The sequence below is a fragment of the Drosophila albomicans genome, chromosome X (assembly GCF_009650485.2).
Source record: "Drosophila albomicans strain 15112-1751.03 chromosome X, ASM965048v2, whole genome shotgun sequence".
NCBI classification, from domain to species: Eukaryota; Metazoa; Arthropoda; class Insecta; order Diptera; family Drosophilidae; genus Drosophila; species Drosophila albomicans.
The window spans coordinates 2,195,373-2,216,975 of NC_047627.2; the positions used below are offsets into that span (position 1 = coordinate 2,195,373).

Genomic DNA, 21,603 nt, shown 5'->3' on the forward strand with positions numbered 1-21,603 from the left:
AATTCAACTGTTCTCTCTCTCTCTCTCTATCTCTCTCTCTTTCGCTCTCTGGCTTAATGGGTGGGCTGCGTGCTGTCGCTGCATTTGTAAGCATTTTGACTGCCCTTCAGCAATGTTGTTGACTTCGAAAAGGGGTGTGGCACATTCCCAAAAATGAAAAAAATTAAACAAATACTAGAGAAATCAACAGCACATATTGTTACTATGCATGCATGCGGCTTCAAACTTGAAATTGTTTAGGCTTTGATTGGATTAGCCTGGGCGTGGTCTTTTATTTTGTGTTAAAGTGCCTGAACTCTGACATTTCAGAGAGTCAGCGAAAAGCCAAACAGAAACTGAGGCTGAAGAGAAGAATACTACGGAAATGTAAAATTGTTTCTTCTCGATACTTTAGTCAGCTGCGCATATCTCTTTCTCTCTCTCTCTCTCTCTCTCTCTCTCTCTCTCTCTCTCTCTGGAGTATCTCATTCTCTAACCGGCGAAATTAACATCGTCGCATTTCTATTGCATATTAATCGGGTGTTCTTCTGGCCAAGAAAACAGCTGTTCGTTTGCTGCTGTTCGGACAGCTGTCGGCTGACACTCCGACTGACACAAGTCTTAGGCAGCTGTTGTTGTTGCTTGCGTCTGCGCTTGCGCCATTGGAAGCGGCTAAAATGCTGTCACATGTTTTTTTTCTTTTTTGCTTTGCAATATATTGCTTCCAATGTGCCACAAAAGTCAGCAGCGATGACAACAGCAACAGCAACGTGAGAGCGGCAACAACACACACATAGACACACACACACACACTTTGCCGCTGCTGTGAATTGGAAAAATGTTGCGCACGATGGTAACGACATCGCCGTAAACTCTGCAGTCGTGCGGCCGAGCAGAGTAAGCAGAGTCAGCAGAGCCGTATCGTAATTTGTGACAAGCCAGTCAGCCATTCAGTCCGTCAGTCAGTCAGTCACTCAGTCAGTCAGTCAGTCAGTTAGTCAGCAATTTGTGCAACTGCCAAAAGTTGAAAGTTAAATTGTTTAAAACATTCGCCAAGTGCGTCGTCGTCGCGTGTTCGCCCAACACAACAACAACTTTGCGGCAATCAATCAATTAAACAAGACTCAGCAGCAGCTGCCAAGTGCGGTGCGGGGAGGTGCGCAGTGTTATCCGGGGTCAGCCCCAAACTTGTCCAGTCTACGACGCCCAATGACAGCAACAACTAGAACAGCAATTCACTAACAGCAGCAGCAACAGCAACAGCAAAAAAACAAAACCAACAAAAAAAGAAAAAAAAAATCAATATCCGTCTAAAGTTTATTTCTGTTTAACGCAAATCAAACCTAAAGTTGCTCAGCTGCAACAACAACAGCTGGAAGAACAACAACAACAACAACAACAAAGACGACGACGACGAAGAAACAGCGCCTAAAAGTTCACTACGATTTATTGTGAACAATTCGATAACTATTGAAATTATTTGCACATACAAATAAGTTATAAATTTGAATACAAATTGGCCAAAGACAAACTTGATACAAAATTGTGTTAGTGCTTTTTGCAAAACAACAAACGCTTTTGCTAACTAAAATAACCAAAAACAAAAACAAAATTAAAAACTACAAAATACGTAATTAAGTTATTCAAAGATAAAAAATACTGTTAAGTTTGTTAAAACATAACGACAGACTGCAGTCCGAAGTCCATTTTTTGTGCTAAGCTTAATAACAATTAACAAAACCAAAACCAAAAATAATATTCATAAAGTAAACAAATTTACAGATAAAGGCCAACAAATATTTTGAGAAAAAGCTTTAGCAATTATAAAATATTATTAACGAAAATCAAGCTGAATAACAAGTAATAAGTTGCTCCATCCATAGTGCAAAGTGAATGTTAAACACAAATTATATAAGTAAATATTATCAATCTAACTATTACACAGACTACAAAACAAATAAAAATGTGAGTAAAATGTGCTATTATTATGTAAAAATATTTAAAATTATGAGATAAATAAGATTCCTATGAAACAATGAAGAGATTTAAATTTGAAAAATTCCATATTCCATATTTTTATTTTACATTTTTTTTTTATGAAACTAACAGTTTAACGAATTAACTTGTGAAGAACTAAAGCATTAGAAAGTATTGTAATGAATTTCGTCATTTAATTTGACTTTGATCTTTGAGCATGTTGCATTTGCACACGCCAAGTTGATTTGAAAATCCAACGGTTGATTAGTCGCACAGCTGAGCGAGAGCGACAGCGTCAGTAAGAGAGAAAGAGAGTGCAATGGAGACACAGAGAGAGAGATTTGCCAGCTGTTTGTGGCGCCATAACGTAGAAATCGTGCATTCAGCAGCAGCAGCAGCGCAGTGAGTGAGAACAGCCGGCAAAGCAGAAAGCGGCAGTCGTCAAAAGGCAAAAGGCAAACGACAAACGACAGCGCAGCAGGCAAAATCAATATTTACTTTGCTGGCAGCTGTTTGGCTGCTTGTCTCTGTTATTGCAAAATCAGGTGGTTGTCGTCTGCCTTCCAGTCAGGTTGAGGTTGAGCGAGCTGCTGTCGTTTTTTTTCTTTCGTTTCTTTCGTTTCGTTTCGTTTCATATTTCTTCTTTGATGCGCCATTTTTAATGTGTTGCCGATCCTCGCACTTTGCTTGCGTTTAACTTTTTGCAGCTGTCTCTTTCGCTCGTCGAGCTACTGGAAGTTGCGTAATTTCATTAGTGTTGCCTATTCGCACATCATGTGCATCCACGGCCTTCCAGTCGTCGTCGTCGTCGACGACGCGACGCAACTCGAGCCTGTCTCCGCCGTACTGTCTGGCCAAGCGACTCAGTTGCGATTCAAGTGTCTTCTGCATGTCTTAACGAGCGGCATTTCGAATAATCAAGCTCAACCCGGCTCGAAGGACGTCTCATTTTGCAGACAGCGGCAACACGTAAATATCCGACTTCTATACAATTTGTGTATAAAGTAGTTGGCTAACTGTCGATCACACTTAAGAGTTGCAGAATATTTGAAAAACATTTTCATGCTTAGCTACTTTTTATACCCGCTACCCATAGGGTAGAAGGGTATTATAACTTTTGTGTATATATATTCTTGATCAGCGTCAACAGCCGAGACGATATAGCCATGTCCGTCTGTCCGTCTGTGTGTCTGTCCGTCTGTCCGTATGAAGACCTAGATCTCAGAGACTATAGAGCTAGAGATAGAGCTATAATTTTTTTTTCGACAGCATTTGTTATGTTTGCACGCAGATCAAGTTTGTTTCAAATTTTTGCCACGCCCACTTCCGCCCCCGCAAATAAAAAAAAACATCGAATAACAAGCGTAATTTTAAAGCTAGAGTTGCCAATTTTGGTATATATAATAATAACTATAGTAGTTATGATTTGGTTGCGATCCGATAATAATTGTCGAAGTTATTAAAGAAATACTTTTGTATGGGCGAAAACGCCTACTTACTAGAGGCTTATTTGCTTTGGCTGACAATCTGGTATATTGAGCCGTCTATGGTATATTTTGAATGGTGTACTAAATCGATATACCAAACATACCATTTGGTATATTTTTAGTATTTTTTTTTAGTATTTTCGGTATATTTTGAAAATGATACCGCAATATATTGCCTTTATTAAAAATGGGTAGCGGGTATCTCACAGTCGAGCACACTCGACTGTAACTTTCTTACTTGTTTTTTTAATGAATATAGAATTACTCTATACCAAATAGAGGTTGAGATGAACTATATGTAATTCTTTCTATTGGAAAGAATCACTATAATTATTGACATAAAAGACAACTATTGGGCGTGGACAAGAGATTTGTTTATTTTAGAAAAACAATCCCAATATTTTTATAAGCAGCTCAATTACAAAAGAGTACAAGAAAAATTCAAATTATTCAATTATTGATAGTATTGAATGTAGTAGTATAATATTATTCTAGATAGTATTGTTATAGTGATAGTTATTAAAGTATTGATATAGTATAGTATTATAACATGGTATAGTTTAAAAGTATCCAACATTCAAAGATTGTTTATTTTGAACCTTGATCACGAGAAGTATGTGATTTTACTATGTAAAATAAGTGTTTACTACATTTTCTATTTAATACAAGTAATATTAATGGATATTTTTTGCTATTTTCTTTTTATCAATTTATTTTAAGGTTTAGATTTGAGTTCAAAATAAATTTTTCTTCATTAAAGTATTAAGAATCAACCAATTATTTAATTCTTAAATTGTGTTAGGCAATAGATTAAACAGGAAACATATTTTTATTTGCTACATTTCTGCTTTAATATTTATATATCTGTATTTATTGTTTTAATTATGCGTTTTCTCAAATATTTTTTGTTGTGCAGATTATAGTATTAATTTCCAATATAAATTGCTTAATTTTTGTTACGATAAATGAATCAATAAATAAATCTGTGGTTCGATCCTATGAAGAATTTTTTATTGCGGAATTTAATATTAAATTCCAATAGTTTTATTCAATTTTTGTTCCTATAAGTGATCAGAAAATGATTTTTTTTAATTCTGTTTTAGCTTAATTTAGTAGTTATTGAAAAATAATAATTTTGCTATTCACTACCGGGTATTATTATTTAATATTTGGTTTCAAAAGTCTTGTACTTTATGTACGCAAATCACATATATAAAGGAATTGTGGCTAAAAAGTAGGCTATACAGTTGCTTGCTAGACCTTTGAATGCTAGTAGGCGCTAAAACGGGGAAGCGAGCTTCATACTCTCACCCTAACAAAGTAAAAGACGAGTTTTCATTGCGCCAACTCCACACAAAAAATGAGGAAAACAACAACAAAAAGAAAAAAGAATGGCAAAGGCAAGGCGGCATATTGAAAAATCAAACGACGTCGAGGCCAGCGAGAATGACTGGCAAAATGTTGGCCGGCATGGAACGGATGGTTAGCCGGGCCATCGAAGAAGGCGCCAGTAACGAGACAAGCAAAACGAAACACGAACGAAACTGAACGAAAGCGAAACGAATGGGAAACGAACTGAAACGAACTGGAAGCGGCGAGTGCTGCTTCTGCTGCTGCTGCTGCTGCTGTCGCTATCGTTGTAGTTGTTGCTAGCAAAGCCGGCCGCCAGACGACGAAAGCGAAACGCACTAGGAAGAGGGACGAGCCTTTTTCGGGCCCAGCTGTTCGGCGCAGACTGAAAACAGCAGTTTTGCACAAAGCAAAAGCAACAGCAACAGCAACAGCAACAGAAAGAGCAAAAAGCTTCACAGCGAAACGAAGCGAAGCAAAGCAAAGCGACGCGCACGCAGACGCAGCCTGGAAATTCCAATAACGGCAAAATACAAAACAACAACAACACACAAGTGAAGTTTGCTGTGCCTGTCCCTGTGCCTGTGCCTGTGCAGACCAACAAACGGCGACTACTCGTCGCCGTTGCTTCGCTGCTGTCGCTGTCGCGTCGCTGTGGCTGTCGCTGTCGCTGCCGACAATGCCGACAACGTGGACGCCGCTTCGTATTGCGAGTTGTTCCGGCCAGAGAATCAGTCGTCGTCGAGCTTTCAAAACGTTTGCAGCAAACGAAAAAACACGAAAACAAGAAGAAGAAGAAGTAACACACACACACAACATCGAGGCAGTTGAAGCAGAAGTCGCAAAATCATCATCAGCAGCAGCAGCAGCAGCAGTAAATCAGCAGCAGCAGCCGCGGCAGCAGCTCCTCAACACCCAGCAAACAAGAAAAAAAAAAAGAAAAAAATAAGAAAATCACACAAGCAAAAAAAAAAAAAAGCGAAGAAGTAAATTGAAAGACAAAACAAAAAAAAATACTTCAACTCCTAGTACAATTTTTTTTACAACTTTTTTTTCGCGTTCGCAATTAAAGTGACAAATCTGTGGTGTATGTGTGTGTGTGTGTAAAAACTGGTGCTTCTTCTTCCTCTGCTGTAACTTCATTCTCTGTTGTTGTTTTTGTTTTTTTTTGTTGGTTCCTTGGTTCGTTGGTGGTTTTTGTGGCTTCCTGCGGTGATATCATATAACGAATTGTTACACTTCTCCCCATTTGCTTACAACTACAACACGTGCTGTCTGCATGTGTGTGTGTGTGTGTGTGTGTGCAAGTGTGTCTGCTGTATGTGTGCCTGTGTGTTTGTGTGTGACCTATTGATTCTACAACTTCCTTTTTGCAGCTGGAGTGGAGTCGAGTTGAGTTCAGTTCAGTTCCGTTCCATTGCGGCTTCGACTTACATCCCAGTTGCATAGCAGTTCTTGTACGTTGCACACACATATCATATATAGTATTATATAGTATTTTTTTTTTCTTGTGATCTTCTTCAACAGTGGTGCTTAGTTATTTATTTGTTCCATGTTCTCTTCGCTATCAACTCTCGCGCCAATCAATGCTTAATTGCAAATTGCAAATTGTTTTTAGCATTGCGTGACTCAAGCGAAAACTGAAGATTGTAATGAGTTTATTACCGAAGAAAGCCTGCAAAAAGAGATCATTGCAAGACAGGTTTATAACTGGAATAGTTTGCAGTTCTTGCGATTTGCCTTAAGCACTATAAAATCGATACTGAAGTTTTGCCAGTGAAGAGCTTCACTAGGTTTCTTGAAGTATTAATAAATTATAGAGAAAATGCTATTCTAATCTAATGCTAATCAAAAAGTTTCAATTTTTGAGCATAGTTCACACAAAAAGTTTTCTTTAAATGCCAATCAAATATTGCTAAGCGAGAAACAAGAAAAATGTATCAATCTTGTTGATAGATAGTGGTGATAAAAATTTCAGTCATCTACAATAAACTCAAGTTCAACTTTTAGTAACTGAATGAACTAATATTCAACTTTTAGTAACTGAAATTTCAGAGTCACCAACAAAGAACTAATGCATCGTCAGAAAAATAATAAAATAATCGATTTTTCGATATAGATTTCATTAGTTTGTTGTTTGAATTCATCAAGTCATCAATTCATATAGAAGTGTACTTGAAATGTTCCCCCCTAAGAAACATAGAAGAGTATTTGGTTCCGTTTGCTCTTGACTTTAGCGCGAGTTCAACGCATCAGCTGCATATATGATGAGCAAGAAAAAAATATTAAATTGGGCCCAAAAATAGCAAAAAGAAATAAAAACAACAAAACTCATCAATCAAAACTCGCGCAGAGCCAAAGGCGTGGCCAAGAGCAAGCAAATGAGTAAGAAGAAGACTAACCAGAAGTAGAAACAGAACCAGAAACAAGACCAAGACCAAGGCCCCCAACAACATCTCGCCAAAAGAGAAAGATAGCCCTAAAGTAATGCAAATTTCATTGCGTTTGGCATCCGTCACAAAACTCAGAACTCAGAACGCAGAATTCAGAGAACTAAGAACACAACATTACTTACATGAGTATGCATGTGTGTGTGTGTGTTGGGTGTGTGTGTGTGTGTGTGTGTTGGGTGTATGCATTGCCGGCAACTGCTTGGGTGATTCATCCATCGGCCGACAAACGCCACCAACATGAGGCGGCTACGGAGACAACGTACAACAGCAACAACAACTGGAGCTGAGGCAGCGTCAGCGGTGCGCAACGAGGTGGCAACGAGTGGGGTGTAGAGGAGGGAGGGGGAATGCGGTGCACGTAGACCCGGCACGCGACCAAGTCCAAGTCGAAAGGAAAGCAACAACAACAACAACAACAACTACAATGAAGGATTACAACTAACAACGTTGCGACAAAAATATCAAAAGGAGTTGCTGCTGTTGTTCTTGTTGTTGTTACTGTTGATGTTGTTGTCGTTGTTGTCGCTGCTTTTTATAGTTTTCACATTCAGTCAGTCAGGCAACGCCAGCGCCTGATGACGTCGATGTTGTCGTCGTTGCCATGGAGCGATGACGACATCTTTTTTGGGGTGTGTGAGTGTGCACTATGTGTGTGTGTGTGTGTGTGTGTGCTACATATGTGCCATTTGTTCTTGTTGTTGTTGTTGTTGTCGTCAGCAACACGGCCAAAGTTCAATGCATTTATATGCGGTGCTGCTTGTCTATGGCTTTTTATAGCTCCATCCTCGCCTGGTTCGTTCGTCTGCTTGTCTGGATGCGACTTCCAAGGGGCAGCAAAGGGATGGCAAAGGGAAGGGGGAGAGTGGAGATTGCAAACTTGCATTGGGCAGTGCTAAATGGTCGCCTCTCGAGTTGTCATAAGTGCAGCGACAGCCGGCAGATGAGAGAGAGAGAGAGAGAGAGAGAGAGCTGAGAGAAGAACAGAGCGAATAGGGAAAACGGGGAAAGCAACACAAAACACGAAAACTGTGAAATAAAAGTGCTTTAGATGCCATTCAAGTTGCGGATATTCAGCCTAAAAGAACTCTGAGCACAGACTGAGTTTTATCAATATATATAGTACAATATTATTGCATCAATCAAACACAAAAAAAAAAGAAGTCCTTATGCACTTTACATTCAATAGATTCAAATGTTTTCAAATCTATTAAACTGGGAACAAAATTCTGAACTCAAATAAATTCAAGTGTTTAGAACTACATAAACATAAAACATAAATAATTTTGTTTTTTTTTTTTTTAATTTCTGAATATGAAATGCACATTTATTTAAAACTACAATTCAAGTGTTTACAACTCAATTAACATAAAACATAGAAAATTTTACTTAACTTGTTCATGTTTTTTTTTGTATAATGTGACTAAAATTTTTATAAAATACAAGTTTAGAAATACAAAAAAAAAGTTAATTTCTAAAATTTTTGTTTCATGTATAATGTAAGAGTAAACTAATAAAATACTTTTCGTTATCCCTTTCCAGATTTGATGATATTCCACAAGCAAAAGCAAACGAATAAAGCTAAATGAAAAACAAAAATCACGAGATTAATTAATAAAAAAATTATTGAAAAAGAGATTAATATAAATATATAGACGCAACTCATCATCAGCAAAAAGAAAATAAAACCAAAAAGTACGATTTTTGCAAATTCAAATTACACAAACACATAAACATAAAAAGACAAATATTATTATCGAAAAAAAAAAACATTGCTACAAGTAAAAAGCTAGTCCAAATCTACAGAAAAGAAAACAAAAAGAAACCTTTAAAAATTACAATTAATTCATTGTATTGAGAAAATAAAAAAACAAAACAAAATAAAAAACAACTAAAACCAAACACGCCAATCGCTGCAAAATTTAATCCAAACTAAAAACAAAATAAAAGTATTTCCAAAAGAAAAACGCTAAACAAATATTACTTTAATTTTAAACGAAAAGAAAAAAATATCTATCACAGCTTCAAAGTGTGCACAATAAATAACAACGTATAAAAAAAAAAAAACCAAAAGAATCGCAAAAATTAATGTAATTTCCAATATAAAGAAAAACCAATTACGCAGACATTGAGAGACAACACAGAAAACAGAAAACGAAAAATACAAATAATTAATTAATAAAAAAGAAAAACGAAAAACGAAAATAAAACACAAAGTGAAGAACTCATAAAAAAGCGCCAAAGTCACGGCCAGCAAACAAAAAGTACAACAAAAAGTAACTCCAACAACAACAATAACAATAACAATAACAAGCAAAAAGAAAGAAGCGTGTGAAGTGAAGTGGCAAATTCTGCCACGCCCCTCCCTCCTTCGTCAGCCGCCCGCCCAACAGTTAAGACTGAGCTTCGGACGTTTTTACCGCAACATTTCCAAGAAATTTGACGTGTAAGAAACGCAGCGCAAGACAGAGACAGACACAGTGTGAGTGCGACACAGAGTGAGAGAACGAGCGAGCGAGAGCGAGAACGCTAGTGTTTGTGCCGAGGCCGAGTTTCAAAAACTCTGCCGCCAAGCAAAAGCGAAACACATTTTCGTTGATTACGATTGTTTTTTTTCAAGTGTGCGACAAGAAATTTGTTTTGTATTTTTTTGTGTTGTGCCCGGTGACTGTGTGAACAACAACAACAACTGTGATGGGAGATCGGCCAAAACCAACAACAACAACAACAACAACAACTGCAACAACTCCAGCTGCAGCTGCAGTCGCCGTCGGAGCAAGCGAAGTTGCCGCAATGGCAGCCAACGCAGCGGACCAAACCGCCGCTCTAAACGGCAATGGGAATGACTTGCCACTTGCCACGCCCTCAGTGGCCCAGGGTGAAGGCGCAGCTGGTGCTGCAGCTGCTGCAGAGGCTGAAGCTGCCGGAGATGCTGGCGGCGGTGTCCTGCAAGCGGCAGCTGCTGGCGATGCTGGCGACGATGCGGCAACTGATGCTGGTGCCAGCTCGTTGCCACCGTCGGAGATCGGCGGACGTCCACCGCTGGATACCGCTTGCTCGGATGGCGGTGGCGCCTCTAGTTTGGCTGGGGGCATGGTTGGACCGCCCAGTCCGCTAACTGGCTGCTATTTGCTCATTGTGATGGGCGAGCCGCACTCGGAGGAGCACAAGGACAACATCTTGCAGCATCTGCTCAAGGGTAAGTCAGCTTCTACTTTCACACTCGTTATATACGAGTACTAAACACCCACACATACTTACTATACATATGAATTGAATTGAACATCAAAAGCGGCACGTAGAGCCAAAGCCAAAGCCAAAGTTAAAGCCGAAACTCAACAAAAGTCGAGTTTAGCTAATCAGCATAAATTATTCGCAACGCTCTGTTAGAAAGTTTGCATATATGCAAATGATGAGCTCGACTGAAGCTCGAGGGGAGCTGGCAAACAAGAAAGACGAAAAGACGAACAGACAGACGGACGGACGGACAGACGGACAAACTGTTGGAATGGAGTTTATGGCCGACGGCAAGGCGAATGCTACGCCTCAGCAATTGACGTCGCGTGCCAATCTAATCCAATTCCAATTCCAATTTCAATCCAATTCGAATTCACTCCACTTCAGCTCCACTTCGTCGCTGTCTCTTCACAATCACCACCCAAGTCACCACCCACTCGGCATGAGCTGCTCATTTTCACACTTTGCTGACTGCCGACACGCCGTCTAATTAGCTGGCCTTCTCCCTCTTCTCCCTCGTCTCCCTCTTCTCCCTCTTAGACATGTGTCTGCTGGTCAATTTTCATAGTCAATGCCCAGTTGTGGTTTTTTAGTTTTTAGTTTTCAGTTTTACATTTTTATACCCGCGCCTCTCAACCAGCTAGAAGGGTAGTATAAATTAGTGTGAACAGCTGGCGATTTTATATGCACTTAAATTATGGTATATTTTGAATGCAACAGTATGCCAAATAGTACTTTTGGTATACCTTAATATTTGTTTGGTACATTAATTTCATATGCTTAATCTTTACATTGTTTATTAGTATACCACATATTGGATTTGGTATATACTAAAATGTTTTCGGCTTACTAATTTGGTATATATAAAAAATACTGTTTAGTATTTATTGAAAAAGCATAGCAAGTATTTCACAGTCGAGCGATTTCGAATTGCTTTGATTCATTTTGCGCTCCATGGTATATTTTAGATGGAGGAATATACCAAGTATTGCTGTTTTTATACATTCCTATTTTTCGATATATTGATTTGGTATGTTTAAAAGGCATTACTACTTTTTTCCATTTATTGAAAATGAGTAGCGAGTACTTCACAATCGAGCCATTTCGACTTGCTTAGTGCTTTGTAAGTATATATTTTGAATAGAGAATATACCAAATATTTCTTTTGGTATACATAAATATATTTTCAGTATATTAATTTGGGATATTTAACAGACATTACTTGAAAATGTGTACCGGGTATCTCGTAGTCGATCAGTCTCGTTTTCTTGTGTTTTTTTTTTATTTTGTACTATTTTTGCATTTTTAATTTTTCATTTGGCGTTTTGCGCTTCTAACTAGCCGTTTTCTTGCTCATTTTCACTTGGCACAGTTTTTTTTCTTCTTCTGTTTTTTTTTCTGTTGTTGTCCGCCTTGTACATAATTATGTTAAGTGGCAGCGATTGCTATATGATCTGGGCTTGTCCATCGCCTACTTTCCACCCCAAGAATCTGTATAGTATTTTGGAATATGAAATTCCAACAATTTGCATTACATAATATTCATTCGTTTTAATGCGCATTCGTTTTGATAATTCAATTTAGTTGGACCAATAAATTGTCAATTCGTGTGAGTTTATTTATTGCGCAATTATTGTAATGACACTGTCGTTGTGTTTATTAAAATCAATCATTTTGCTTTAATAGGATTTTCATTATTCGTTGCATAATCGAAAATTCTCATTTTACAAACTCGATTCAATTTCAAAGCCGACGGCAAATTTCGATGATAACTTTGTAGTTGGAAAAAGTGCAATTTGTGGCAACATTTGCCGCAAATGTTTAAGTTAAGTAAGTTTAGCAATTTAGTTTAGCAACTTTCAGTTGTTCTCCTTGCCATGATGTACTTTTAATGAAATTGGCATTTGTTCAGATAATTTTGTAGTTGTTTAATCATTTTCGATGGTCTATGAAAGTTTTTGATTTTTAATACAAATACCAACTACTGATAACTAAAAATACAGCTACTGAATATTCAATTTAATACCAATTATGAAAGAATTATTTAAAGTTTTAATAAAAAACGAAAAGCTCTGGTTGAACTCATTAGTATTTGTAATGCATTTATTAATATTGGAACATTGTTTAATCAGTTTCTGCGGTCAAAGAAAATTTTAATTAGAATTCCAAGCAGGAAAAATGTCCTTTTCATGCTACTGAATATTAATTTATTTCTAAAAATAAGCCCTTTAATAAAAAAACAGAGATTGTTGTTGTTGAGTTTGTATATTTATTAAAGATTTAGCGTCTTTTTAATTGGCATCTTCTTCAAACAATTAAGAAATGTTCAATCACATTCTATAGCTAATGCAAATTTACGGTTTTTAAACAATTCTAAGAGGTAATATAATCTACTTTTTCTTATATTTTTGATACTGAATATTCAATTATTACTTCATATATTTTTATGAAAGTTTATCGAAAAGTTGTGCTGCCAAGTTTCGAAATCTTTAATTACTGAAAAGTTCTAATGTGTTTAAAAAGCTTTTCCAAAAGAAACAAGGAATTATTACACAACGAAAATATAATGTGGATTTACTGGGAAAAAAGTTACTAACTCTTAGTTCTAAGAATTTGACTACAACAATCATTAGTTGAGTGGTCTTGAGTGTGTGTATAAAAGCAAAATAGTGCGGTGTTAATTCAAAAATATACCAAATTAATATACCACAAAAGGCTATATTTGGTATATTGATACAAAAGTATATTCAAAATATACCATAGAGTGCAAAATATACCAGATTGCCATCCAAAACAACTAAGACCCACAAATCGTATTATAAAATTTAAAAATATATCTTTATATTTTACTATTTTATGATTTAATTAGTATTCCGTTTGCTTATGCAATATTTATTATAAAATTGTGAAGCATTAAAGCCCAGGACTACAATGAGAAAACACTAACAGCGAGGATAAATAATGTATAGAAAATTCGATGAATTCCAGAATTTTGTAACCTAAAAGAAGAATGTTCGGTTTTAATGTGGAAAATTTGACGGTGTAATGTTCTTACTTTTAAGATTTTGATGTTAAAGTGTTTTTAAGAACACAATCTTTATCTTTTCTTTTCTTTCTTGATTTTAGAAAGAGTTCTTATTGTTCAGTGTAGTAAATGCAAATGGCAACTTAAATACACTTATTCGTCGAATAGCATTAGGTTTATGATTATTTGTGATGAAGGCATTCAACCCGCAAAACGAATGAAGACAAACTTAATCAGACGCAATTATAGTAGAATGCAATTGATACTCTGTATGTGTAGTTGAGTTAATCAATCTAGGATGACTGTGTGTGTGTGTGTGTGTGTTTTATAAAAACGTTAATATACAGTCAGTTAGTAGTTGGTTGTTTAAATTGCTTGGAGCATATTTGCCGTTTGTTGCGCACTTGGATGCAAGTTAATCGCATTGTTCGCCCCCAACTGAGGAGTGAAGCGAGAGGCACAGAAGTTGTTGTTGTTGTTTGCAGCTCGATTGGAAATGCCGCTTGTAATTCAATTGAAGCAAATTGCGCCTCAAAGTATGCGGCAATCGTTGCCATTTAATTAAAATTGCAAAAAAGCGAGAGAGAGAGAGAGAGAGGATATGCAAAATACACAGACACTTACTCACACACACTCGAGCATGTTTGCTTTTAAAAGCAATTGTATTAATTATTTTCATGTTGATTGCATTACACTGCGAACAACACACACACACACACACACACAGAGATCAACAGTTGCAGCCGGAAGTGGCGCCGCCAACATCCATGTATGTGTGTGAGTGTGTGTGTGTCGGCTTATTAGCAAATATTTGATTTATGCAAGCGCAGAGATGAGCAGACATTGACACCATCTGTCTAGTCAGCTTTAATTTTATAGTTCTTTTTTTGTGTTGGGTGTGGCAGTTATTGTAGAACTAGCTGTAGTAACAAGTGCTGCCATAATTGCTCTACAACAAGCTTCGACCTCGTCTCGCTGACGCGCCCCGAAATTGCGCCGGAAATTACCAAAAAAACAAAAAAAAAACACAAGAATAAAGTTGACCGTGCGCGCAAAAATTAGTCGCCCGTTGCTAGGGGCTGTTTTTCCGCGGGGGGAGCGGGGAGTGAGGAAGAGGCGGTGGGGGGACTGTTCTCTGGACGCTATTTACCTGCAGCTCTGCTGCGTTTTTCTCTGCTGTGTGTGTGAAAAGCGAAAAAATGCCATGTTTGCTGTGCAAATAGGCGAGGCACGAGGCACGAGAGGATCGCTCCGGCTTTCGAAGGACCTCCTCAGGGGTATGACAGCGGGTGTGGTCAGCACAGCGTCAGCACAGCGTCAGCGGCAGAGCAAGCACGGCAGTTTTTAATTGATTTTGTGACACGGTCGAACAAGTTGCGTCGGACAACGGTTGAGCAAATAGAAACTGTAAATGAATTGGGGAAATGCCAAGGGGTTAAACGGGAGAACGAGCGAGCCAGCGAACACAAGAAGGGAAGATTGGTAAGTGGGTTAACGTAACGAAAGAGTAAACAACCAAACGAGAGAGAGAGAGAGAGAGAGAGAGAGAGAAGAGCTGCATCAGTTATTGTCCGAGATTGGAGATGGAAGGCAGGCTGAGAAGAGAACGGGCTGGAAAAGAAGGCAAGTCTCCGCTGTCACTTATATTTCGGAGAACTAGCCAGCAGTTGTCCCGTCCCGTCCCGTCTCGTTCCGTTCCGTCCCGTCTCGTTCCGTCCTTTCTGCTCTCCGGGGCGCACTTAATTATGACAATTACGCTGCTCAATTGCAGCGTCCCTTGCTCTTTCATTTTATTAGCCTAATTTGAAACGCGCTCTAACGGTCAAGGGTCGTTAAAAGAGCGAGATAGAGATAGAGATAGAGAGAGAGAGAGGGAAGAGAGAGACGCGCACAATTTCGCTTGGCTCATTTGGTTTAATAGCTTGACTTTCATTTCGCAACCTGCGCGTTTTTTGTTTTTTAATTAACTTAAAAAGAAATCAATATGAAGAGCAGCAGCGTTCAAGGTCACCAAAAAAAAGATAAGACGTGCTTAGGAATAAGGTAAGGAAGTGAAGGTGACATTAAAGGAACATGTCAGGTGCGCTCACAACATATTATTATGACAACTGTCAGGTGGCTAACAAACTGCTGTTGTCCGTTGAGACGGGTCTGGTCTCTCTATCTCTTTCTCTCTCTCTCTCTCTGGGGAGCTGAAAAATCGATCAAATGACAACGCGACAAGTGTCAAGAGAGCAGGGAGAAAGAACTCACACTGAGAGAGAGAGAGAGAGAGAGAGAGCGTCAAGTGCGTGGCTCGCTTCGATTTTGTGGCTATAAATAGCGACGCGACAAAAGCGAAAAAAAAGGGTTTGGGGCTCGTCAATTGCGTGACAATGTGTGTTATATACACTCCTATGACAGATGGCTGCACACACACACACACACACACACACAGACACAGACACACAGCCTGATGCTGCCACGCCCCCGCCCCCGAACCACTTCCACCTCAGTCCCGACTGGGGTCAGCAGTTGTAGCAACACGTCATCGCCTGGCAAGCGACTTGGCTACGTGACTTGAAGCTGCGACCCAGCAAAATGACCCATCACATGCCCAACGGCTGCTGAAATCCTTGTTTGCTTATTCCACGTTCCACGTTCATGCACAATTTTTAGGAGCACTAAAAAATAGTCAAGAGACACGGACACGCCGAGGGAAGGGACGCGAGAAGAGAAGCGAGGAACAACAATAAGTGCTCGTGTGTAACTAGAGCTAATCCACAGTGTTGCCGCAAAAGGGGGCAAGCTGAAGCCGAGTTGCACGTTGAAGTTAAGCCAATGACAAGATAGCATAATAGCAGCAAACATGACATGACCAGACAAGTGTTTTGCTTCTGCTTCTGCTTTTGCCTTGCGCTTGCCTTGCAAACAAGCACGAGTAAACCAGTTAACAGATTATCCTAATACTCAAAAGGGAATGCACAAAAGATTTGTTGCTTCCCAAAAATATTGCGACTGTTTTCTTACGTAATGCGTTTGTTGACGGATATAATCGACTCAAGATACCTGCTGACATACGAAAACCAAACATATTCAAACTGTGAAATACAATTGATCACTTGAAATGAGTTTAAAATAAGTAAGAAAGCTTGAGTGGAGAATACTCGACTGTGAGATACTCGTTGCCCATTTTCAATAGAAGCAAACAAGTTGTAATATCTTGCAAGTATACCAAATTAATAAACCGAAAATATATTTATGTATACCAAAAGCAATATTTGGTATTTTACTCTATTCAAAGTAAACCATATAAAGTTATACTAAAATATGCCGAATCCTGTATTTCGGTCATTGATAAGGTAATTAATTAATTAATACAAAATATACCTTAGATTACAATATAATTACCTTCTACCCAATGGCTAGCAGTTATAAATATAATAATTTATTAAGAGTTTAAGTCAGTGCAAGCAAGATAGTAATCACAACATTTCAGAATACATTTTAATAACCAACTCTTAAGCTCGAATAAAGAGAATATTATATTTTTGGGGATTTGGAATTACATACATTGTCTTGGAATTTATTGTTTTCTAAAACATGTTATACAAATTTCAATAATTTTTGCACAAAATGAAATTTATTTCATTAATAGCTTTTTAATGTTCTTTAAACAGTAAATTTATTTCTCAGTCTGTAATTATACCCGCTACCCAAAGGGTAGAAGGGTATTATAACTTTGTGCCGGCAGGAAATGTATGTAACAGGTAGAAGGAGGCATCTCCGACCCTATAAAGTATATATATTCTTGATCAGCGTCAACAGCCGAGACGATCTAGCCATGTCCGTCTGTCCGTCCGTCCGTATGAAACACTGGATCTCAGAGACTATAAGAGATAGAGCTGTAATTTTTTTTCGACAGCATTTGTTATGTTTGCACGCAGATCAAGTTTGTTTCAAATTTTTGCCACGCCCACTTCCGCCCCCGCAAATCAAAAAAATCGAATAACAAGCGTAATTTTAAAGCTAGAGTTACGAATTTTGGTATATGCAATAATTACTGTAATAATTATAATTTGGTTGCGATCAGATAAAAATTGTGGAAGTTATTAAAGAAATTCTTTTGTATGGGCAAAAACGCCTACTTACTAGAGGTTTTAGTTGCTTTGGCCGACAATCTGGTATATTGTGCCGTCTATGGTATATTTTGAATGGTGTACTATATCGATATACCAAACATACAATTTGGTATATTTTTAGTTTTTTTTAGTATTTTCGGTATATTTTGAAAATGATACCGCAATATTTTGCCTTTATTGCAAATGGGTAGCGGGTATCTCACAGTCGAGCACACTCGACTGTAACTTTCTTACTTGTTTTTATATTACAATGAGCGACTGAGTAAAAATAAAGAATTTAAGATACTATGGAGTTGGTAATAAACAGATAATCGATTGTTATAGAGATTGTTATAGATTTCGTACTGAATATTTTAGTATACTTATTGAATTGCATATATTTGCTGATAGATGCCTCTGTTGATTGTAATTTTTGGGTGATTCAGTAAAGATAAGAAATGCTAATGAATATAAGAAATACTTTGGAATTGGTAATCAATTTGTAATCGATTCGTGTATTCGTGTGCGAAAGAGTGGCTGCTTTAAAATAACATGAATACTTTTGGAACATACAATAATAACTATAGATTTTTTGATTCCTGAAAATTTGGTTGCGATTAATTAAAAATCGTTGAACCTATTTAAGAAATAGTTTTGAATGGGCAATTTAACACTTTTTACTATGGTATATTTTTCACTCTATGGTGTATTTTGAATGTATTGTAGTACTATATCAATATACAGTATCTCATTTTTGAGCACACTCGACAATAGCTTTCTTACTTGTTGTTTATTACAGTTTGTGATCGATTTCGCACTGCAAATTTTCCTGTACCAATTTGATGCTTAATCTGAAATTTCGTTTTGCAAGTTTTGTCTTCCAAAATTAGTTTAGGAATTATAAGAAATGTCATTTGTTGATCTATAAACATTTGAATTCTTCGCCAGAATTCGTTTCTTCGTTGGCAAATTCACTGATTGCGCTATCCGTTAATAGTTCAGTCTGTTGGCCAGTGAAGAGAGAGTATTTTACGAATATGGATGGTACTATAGCTATAATAATAGTGACCTATGCACATAAATATAAATCCTTGAGATGATAATATGATGGAAAGCTGATTTGAAGTTTGTTGTATGCGAAATTGATTGGCGTTTGAGCTGGCAAAACTTTATGTACTTGTGTATGAGATTAACTAACATGATTTGCATTTTATGTGCTGACCATCTAGTTAAATGTGTGTGTGTATGTGTGGTGTGGTGTGGTGTGGTATGTTGTGGTCGGCACAACGCGGCGTATGCGCAACGTCGTGTTAACGACATCTATTAGGCTGGCCCAGTTAGGCAAAGTTGCGACTGCAGAACGGCATCGACTGTGGTTCGTTCGTTTGTGGTTCCCTCTCTGTCTGTATGTGTGTATGCTGATTGATGACGCAAGCCACACACATACGTATATTTATATATGTATGTATGTATATATTTGTAGGTGGAGGGGCATGTGGCGCATTAAAAGTGCTTTTATTGCAAATTAATTGCTTTGAAGTGCATTTGAGGCCAGTTTGCCCATAAACACACACACACACACACACACACACACACACACACACACACACACACACACACACACACACACACAGATAGACGTGTTGAGCCACGCCTACGACGTGTGTGTGTGTAGATCATGTGACGCGCCCGTGGTTGGTCGGTCACTTGGTTATTGGCCAGTCTCATGTTACGTGTCTGCGGTGCGGCGCATAAAAAGCACTTTAATTAGTTTTCGCTTCGGTTCCAAGTTCCATTCCCATTCCTATTCCCATTCCTATTCCCATTCCTATTCCCATTCGCATTCTCTGTTCTCTATTCTTAGGTTCAGTTACATCCGACACATTTTTAACATTGTCGTCCTTCTTTATTTTGTAGTTTTGCGTGTCATTAAGCCTGCAATTTAATTATTGCAATTACTTAAATTATGCTGAGTGGCTGGAGGTGGAAGGCAACGCCCCGCATCTCATTACAAATTACATTAGCAGCAAAAGCGCCAAAGTAAATACATTTATAATTGCAAAATGCAAATTGAAACTGAAACTGCAATTGGCATCCGAATTGAACATTTTGGTTTATGGTTTCGGGTTTCGGGTTTTGGGTTTCGAGTTTTGGGTTTCTTGTTACAGTTACAGTTACAGCTGCATTCGCAGCATTGGGGGTTTTGCGCTTTGCTACTGAAAACTCTTGACCCATAAGCCCAGCCCAACTGACCACAAACCACAACAGACATCGGTCAAAGGGCAGCCAGGCACCAAAATCAGCTGCCCCCATTCCACACTTTCTCTTGCTCCCCTTGCGGCAAAAGTTTGATTGCAACTTTTCTGTCAGCACATACCTGAAGACATCCTCCTGACAGTACTGTCACATTTTTTTCTTCGAACAAACTGAACTTTGATTTCGGGGGCATCACATTTCCCCAGCAAAGAGAAAACTTGATTGTGCGTGTGCGTTTGTGATTGGATGCTTGGGTGCCTGGGTGTGTTTAATTAGTTGTTAACTCTTTGCTGATGGCTGCCTAATTGCCGAAATTGAAGAGCTCGACAAGCAGTCGAGCCAATCGGCAGCAAATTGATATGTAAGCGCTGCTCTCAAAATAATCCGACAAGAATCCAGCAAACAATCGAAAAGTTTTTTGTTGCTTCAACTATTGATAATGCGAGTATTGTTTATTTCCTTTTTTTTTTGTTTAGTTTGAAATTGAGATAACAATTAACTCGATTTGATTTATTGCTTAAAGTGTCGAAGAGAGAAGCTTAGGTATTGGAGTCTTTGAAATAAATAATACGCCACAAAATAAGCAAAGTATATTTTGCACGTAGAAGTTTATTTTACATTTAAGTTTTAATTTAAATTTAATAAACAATGCTATATCGTACTTTATGGCATATTTTAAATGTAATAGTGTATCGATATACTAAATGCAGCATTCGGTATATTTGTATTCCCTCACTATCTACACGCAGGAAAAGATTTACGTTTGGTATATTTTGAATGTAGTAGTATAGTAGGGTAGAATGTATATCAGGTATGTTTTGTACTCTGTGGTATATTTTGAATGTAATAGAATATATATAGTATTTCAAGAATATTACTGCAATGTTTTGCTTTTCAAAAATGGATATAGGGTGTTTCACAGTCGTGCACACTCGACCGTAGCTTTCTCAATTGTTATATACATTTTTGCTAAATGTATATACAAGTAATCACGCTATATAACCATGTTTGTGGTTATATAAATTAGTAAACTTTTCGAGATTGACTAACAAACTTAGAATAATATTATTCAACATTTGCAGATTGCAAAATTTGATAGTGAAATGAATTGAGAAGCAACCGTATGGTAGAAGGTATATCTGGTATATTTTGTACTCTATGGTATATTACGAAAGTAATAGTATATTCATATCGGTATATTTTAGTATTTTTTTTCAACATATTAATCTGGTGTATTTTAATATTATATTACTTTTATTCAAGATGGGTAACGGGTATCTCACAGTCTAGCACACTCGACTGCAGTTTCCCCATACTACATGTTATGTATTCGATTTGCTACTAAACAAATAACAAACAAATATTTCTCTAGCAAATTTCAACTTTAAACCTGCAAAATTGAGCAGGATTAATTAAAAGATTTCCATCTCTACTCTTGCAATATTATAACAAGACCTGACAGTGAAATGAGTTGAGCTTGTGCAGTCTTTAGAAGCGATTTGAAGCTGTCAAAAGCATACACTGAACGCTCACTCTGACATCCAGCTGTGTGACATGAAGTTGTGGCCAGTTCTCTATGCTGACCTCCAGGTTGATGCTGGTGTTGGTGTTGGTGATGGTGATGGTGAAATGGCTGTGGCAGAGACATGCGTTGCATATGTTAGTTTGCCACTGGTCGTTATTTTGTTGATCCATTTAATGGGCAATTCATGGCACAACACACAGCACACAGCACAACATGT

The 21,603-nt window shown here is 37.7% G+C and overlaps 1 protein-coding gene across 6 annotated transcripts in view; it reads left to right on the forward strand.

Annotated features, from left to right (window-relative positions):
* Nucleotides 1-980: 980 nt before the first annotated feature.
* The window catches only part of LOC117576645 (microtubule-associated protein futsch), a 71,347-nt gene continuing 50,724 nt past the window's right edge, over nt 981-21,603 (forward strand). For 2 of the 6 annotated variants that reach the window (XM_034261591.2, XM_052008470.1), the window contains exons 1-2: nt 4,727-5,779; nt 8,786-10,442. In XM_034261591.2, coding sequence (XP_034117482.1) covers nt 9,938-10,442 — 505 coding nt within the window. In that variant the 5' untranslated portion in view covers nt 4,727-5,779; nt 8,786-9,937. Of the gene's footprint in view, nt 1,945-2,836; nt 2,926-4,726; nt 5,780-5,813; nt 5,927-8,785; nt 10,443-21,603 lie in introns of those variants that run through there. The other 4 variants (XM_052008466.1, XM_052008469.1, XM_052008468.1 and 1 more) reach the window with 4 other exon arrangements.